This window comes from Salmo trutta, chromosome 1 (assembly GCF_901001165.1).
Source record: "Salmo trutta chromosome 1, fSalTru1.1, whole genome shotgun sequence".
Lineage (NCBI taxonomy): Eukaryota > Metazoa > Chordata > Actinopteri > Salmoniformes > Salmonidae > Salmo > Salmo trutta.
In genome coordinates, this window is record NC_042957.1 from 41,873,058 (window position 1) to 41,879,095 (window position 6,038).

At 39.7% G+C, this 6,038-nt stretch overlaps 1 protein-coding gene across 1 annotated transcript; it reads left to right on the forward strand.

Moving 5' to 3' along the window:
* The first annotated feature begins 63 nt into the window (after window positions 1–63).
* On the forward strand, window positions 64–4,401 carry LOC115196105 (coiled-coil-helix-coiled-coil-helix domain-containing protein 5). The gene is made up of 4 exons (XM_029756677.1): window positions 64–218; window positions 2,516–2,656; window positions 3,225–3,376; window positions 3,751–4,401. Coding segments are annotated over exons 1-4 (324 nt in total). The 5' UTR covers window positions 64–216; the 3' UTR covers window positions 3,780–4,401.
* Window positions 4,402–6,038: the final 1,637 nt, after the last annotated feature.

A 6,038-nucleotide genomic window follows, 5' to 3' on the forward strand; every position in this document is an offset into this window, starting at 1 on the left:
TCGACGGTTTTGGACTAGAGCAGGAAATGTCAAATCTGTGATTGACAACAACCCAGGACCAATGGAATAGAACAATGGCAGTATGCAACGTGTTTCGACCAGTCGAACTAGAGGAGGGTGTATGCGGTAGATATTCTGTGTATGGCTGTGAACACATTTTATATTCTCTCTTTACTTTCTTTCTAAACAAGCCTTCAAATTACCTCCACCACAAACATGTAAGTGTCTTCAGCGTTATGCATTTAATTCAATATCATAGCTATCTATTTGAGTAAATAATCTACGTTGTAAACTGTACTCATTTACACCAATAAAATACAGTTGTGACCAGTATCTATGCGTTAGAGACATCTAACGACCAGATAGCTCAGATTCAAACTACGTTATAACAAGCGTTTTAATGTCAAAATACGTTCGTTGATTACCAAATATGGAGTTTCGCTGAGAAAATCTTAATTTACTACCATTACGGCCGGTATGTACTTCCCAAAAATGTCTAAATAAAAATTAACAAGCAACCGAAAAAATAGCTCTTCTGTATGGTCATGGCTAGAAGGGATCCATCCAGTTTTTGTCAAATTATCGTCAAATCTGACTTTTCGTAACGGGTTAGGAAAGAGATTGCAAGATAATATTTATTATTGCTCCTATCTGTCACACGCACTTGTGTTAGCTTTTTTTAAAGCTTTAAAACTGGTAACAAAGATGTTCAAAAGTAGTCCCAACTAAAGAATAAATCAACAGACCACGTCAGCTACAATAACATTCTCAATAATGTTATAATTTTTTTGATGTTGCTATGACTGTCATATGTTGATTTTTTTTATCTACCTTTATTGAATGCACTAAGTCGCTCTGTATAATAGCATCTGCTGAATGACCAAATTGTAAATGTAAAAACAAACACTTGCAAAGCATGCTGGGTATTACTGTAATGAGCTCCGCCCCCAAACAAGTACATATTTGGTCGGTGCGGACCAGAACCAAATCTGAACCAATCATAGACGTCTATGCTACGTTTCACAAGTTTGAACATCACATCACAGTACAGTACAGTAGAGTATGCTACTGTACGGTACAGGCCAGTAGAGTTTTATTCAATATAGTACAGTAAAGCAGGGGTTGTCAAACTGGAGTCTGCGGAGGGGCTGCAGGGGGTCCGCATAAAAAAAGGGCATTTTTTTTAATGCGAAATAATTAATTTATGAGTTTCGCTAGCTGCAACAGAATACCATCGTGGATACCATTTTTATGTCTCTGCGTCCAATGTGAAGGAAGTTAAAGGTAGTTTCACGAGCCAATGCTAACTAGCTTTAGCGCAATGACTGGAAGTCTACAGGAATAGTTAGCATGCTATCTGTTTTTGATCACATGACTGGGGAAGTAGATAAGTGGCTTCATTTCCAAAATCTCGAACTATCTCTTTAATATGGAGGAAATACAATCATTGGAGCTAATTACAGGATCTTTCTATATAGAACATTTTTTAAGCAAGCCGTCTAAGTGGTCATTTTCAGGATGGAAAAACGGTTCCAGTGTCAACTTAAATGACCAAACCAAGATAGAAAGCATGCATAAAAAATATTGAAATATATATATATATAATCTATTTATTATTATATATTTATTTATATAATATCATCTTTGAAAACCAACAATCAAATAAAAGCTAGACAGTCAGGAGGAATCAAAAGAAAAACCCAGATATTCCCGGTACATGCCCATAGATTTTTTTATAACGTTTGAGCAGAGGGCTCCCGAGTGGCGCTGTGGTCTAAGACACTGGGTTTGGCCGGGGTAGGCCGTCGTTGTAAATAAGAATTTGTTCTTAACTGACTTGCCAAGGTAAATAAAGGTTAATAGAAAAAAAGAAAAGAGGAACACAGCATAGAATTGCAGAAAATTAGCTTTACAACAGCACCATTTTCTCTTCACCGCCCAGATACCTTTCTAGCTAATAGACTGTTAGAGTTTACACCTTCTCTTCCAATGAACTGTGGGGAGATCAAAATAATGAAACTGCCAACCAAATCTATTAATTTTAAAATGTTGGTTACTTCTACTTGCCATTATCATTCACATGATAAAAAAACAAGACCCTGAATTTGCTAACATGATGGGGTTTTGTCAGGGTGACCTGTCGTTTTTTGCCTGCCCCTGTACTAGTAATAAACTTTTGTTACATCGACACAGTCTGCATCTGGGTCTTACTTGAAATGTAATAGTCTATAATTGGTTCAGATTTGGTCCATGATTGGGCCAAATATAGGCCGGTCCGGACTTCTGTGGACGTTGAAATCAAGGCTGGTCCAGACCGGACCAAATCTCAACCAAACGTAGGCATCTAAAACAAGGACAGTCCGGACAATAAACAAATGCTTAGTGGGCAATTTTGTTTTTCATTCCTTGCACAATTGTCATTGTCACAGAAGAGGACACACAGTCCATGATTGGATTTCACTGTAATTGTCTACGCATATCACAGAAACTGTTCTGCATGTCTGTCATCCTTCAGGCAGGTTGCCATGGATATCACCACCAAGTATTGCCATAAGGAGATGGAGAGCTATGGGCAGTGTGTGGCCGCTCACCCGTCAACATGGCAACAGCATTGTCAAGACCTGAAGATGAAGGTGGCACAGTGTACTTCTTCACAGTAAGGAATAAGCTCAGTCAACTGTCTTAGCCTAAAATCCATAACCTATTAGGCTAACTTTCAACTCCTTGTACTCTGTGTCAATGTTTTGCATGTTAAGGAGTAGAATGATAGCAGCAACAGACTGGTAGTACCCAGGCTATAACTGACTAGCCGTGATGGTCATATGTAAACCCGATACAGAGTGGACCCCCTCTCTGAGTCTGGTTCCTCTCTAGGTTTACTCCTATTTTGACAGTTGGAAAAACAGGCAAGTGGGAGAACAGTAAGAAGGTGGACGTGGGGAATGAATCTTGGTCTCCAGTGGGGAACAGTATATGTGACTAGCCGGGAGCGTTAACGCTAGACCACAGGCTTTGCACAGGTTCTCCTACTAGGCCTAGGCCCTATTCCTTCCACTGTGCTGCTGCTTGTTCTTTGAGGGTCTAGGTTGGGTTACTGTAAAGAACTGTTGTGAAAATAATTCAGATGCAAGAAGTCAAACTAGTGAGTACTGTACAGTGCTGATGTGAAGTGTAGGATTGTGTTTAAGTTTTCTTCAAGATCTTATTGATCAATGTTTCTGCAGCCCTGTGATCCAGAAGATCCGGACAGACTGTTCAAAAGAGTTCACAGAGTTTGAACGCTGCTTACTAGAGAACCAGAACTCACCTACCTCCTGTTCAGCACACGTAGCACGCTTCCTCGGCTGTGCCGAGACAGTGGACCTTGCCGGAGTGGGTTAGTGTTCACTGATTGTAGATCAGTCTCTGGCTCATTCACAGCCCTCACTTTTCTTGTGATTATACTAACTTTTGACTGCCCCTTGGCCTTGAGAGAGTGCTTTACATCAGTGTCTTTTATATTCGGTCTTCAAGTACCCCTAAAAGTAAACATTAAAGAACTATCTTACTACGTGGTATAAACTGGGTCTTTCTGTCCTTAGTATTCATACCTGTCCAGTGTCCGTACACCATAATGTATTTGTTAATCTCGGTTAACCCAGAACAAACATCTTGCGTAATTTTGTCATTTGTTTAGGTATTCTGTTTCTGAGAGATTACCTTTTTGAATATTTGGTGTAGTAGTTGAAGTGAATATATCTTCTCTTTCAGCAGTGAACCCGGTTCCTCAGCCCTCTTAGGACCCAGCAGGGACCATCATCCATCCCTCTCAGAGAAGATATCTCCTTTCTGCAATACTGACGCCGGACTGCTCTATCAATCATGGATAAATCAATGCCCATGTCATATTGATAACATCCTGACTTTGTACATGAATAAAGTGGAATCTTGTCCATGGCTACTTTAGGATTTGTCAAGAGAACTCGGAATATTAGACATTTACAAGTTACTGGGACGGATTTCTGCCTGAGACCGTCAAGATTCAAGACGGGTTATTTCTTGAAGTGATTTAATAACTCTTCGATGCTACAGCTCTCTGAAATACACTGGGACAATGGGATTCAGAGGTGTCCTCTTTTCTATATGTGAAAAGAATCACTGTGCAGCAGGTTTTAGTGTGTGTAATACATATTTATAACACTGTAGTAACCTCAGGTAGCAGCATAAATGGTTCTTTTCCTCTCCAATGTATATTGAGAATGAATGTGTGTAACGGTTTGCAACCTTTGCAACCTCACTCCGCAGCATATCTGTGCACAACTGCGTGTTATCCAAGTATCCCTGGTTTGCGGTGTAGTGGTCTCTTGTAAATGTTATTTTGGGTGAAGTTTATCATTAAACTCCTATATTTCAGTCCTATTACTCATCCAGTTTGGATACATACTCTGATGTTATGGTGCTACTCAAGGGTGCCTCTCTCTCGCTCCCACGCTTATTTTCTTCAGGTCCATGAGTCATGGTAGAATATTCAACCGTGGAATGTATGATATCTCTCCCACACATCTCTCCTTGGCTACTCACTTGTTGAGGGAAAGGTGGCTGGAAAGTTCGAATTTGAAGGCGCTAAGGAAAGGTGGAAGGAAGGAGAAGTAGGGGGGATGAAACAAGAGGCTTTCCACTGGCGGAGGGTACAGAGCCCAGGAAAATGGAGAAGGTGGAGGCTGTGGAGTTATAATCTGTGTGACCATAGAGAGACAGACGAGAGGGAGGATGTTGAGTTATGTGCCCTTTGACTACTAATCGGAACAGGCCACCTTTTCTGCTTAAATTATTAAAGGATGAGGTAGACGCAATCAAGTGGAGAGATTCTTCCTTAGAATTGTCAGTCTTCAAAAAGGTCAAAACTTTCACACAAACAACATGCAGAGGCTCTTTCTACAATTACATTATAGCTCCCTATCATACCACTGAGTGTACAAAACATTAAGAACACCTTCCTAATATTGAGTTGCACCTCCCCCTTTTGCCCTCAGAACAGCCTCAATTCGCCGGGGCATGGACTCTACAAGGTGTCGAAAGCGTTCCACAGGAAAGCTGGCCCATGTTGACTCCAATGCTTCCCACAGTTGTCAAGTTGGCTGGATGTCCTTTGGGTGGTGGACCATTGTTGATGCACACGTGAAACTTGAGCATGAAAAACCCAGCAGTGTTGCAGTTCTTGACACAAACCAGTGCGTCTGGCACCTATTATCATACCCCTTTTGAAGGCATTTAAATATTTTGTCTTGCCTATTCACCCTCTGAATGGCACACCTACACAATCCATGTCTCAATTGTCTCAAGGCTTAAAAAACCTTCTTTAACCTGTCTCCTGTTCATTTTAACAAGTGACATCAATAAGGGATCATAGTTCAACTGGATTCACCTCTTCAGTCTGTGTCATGGAAAGAGCCAGTGTTCATAATGTTTTGTACACTCAGTGTAGCAGAAGAAGCCTTGCATCATCAGCATCACACACATACTCAGAATAATGTAGGCATATTTAGTCTGACTGAATTGACAGGTTATATTGAAGAAATGCGACATTACACTCAAAAAGCACATACACTGGAATTGGTCACAGAACAAAAACTTGAACAATTTCTTTCAAACAATCTAAGAATAAGAATTTCTCATACCTTCCAGAGAAATGTATCCCACAATAAATTATATCCATGTAAATACTATACTGTAAAAAATATATATCATCAGTCAATTATGAGAAATCATATAGGAAGTGGACTCCACAAGATGGTCCCAGTGTGGGTATAAGCTATAGGAAAATACTGTCATTAGTGCTATGTTCATAGTAATAATTATTTACATTTTAAAAGTGTGACACACAGCTCATGCTACAACATAAATATTTAACCATAAGAGTACAAAATATTGAACAACATCTATTGTAAGGTGTGTTTTCGATCAAAGATAAATAATTACAGTGATTATACCTATAGTAGTACTGTATTATTCATTGTAACAACAATAATATTAACACAATTATTTTACATTGGAACACA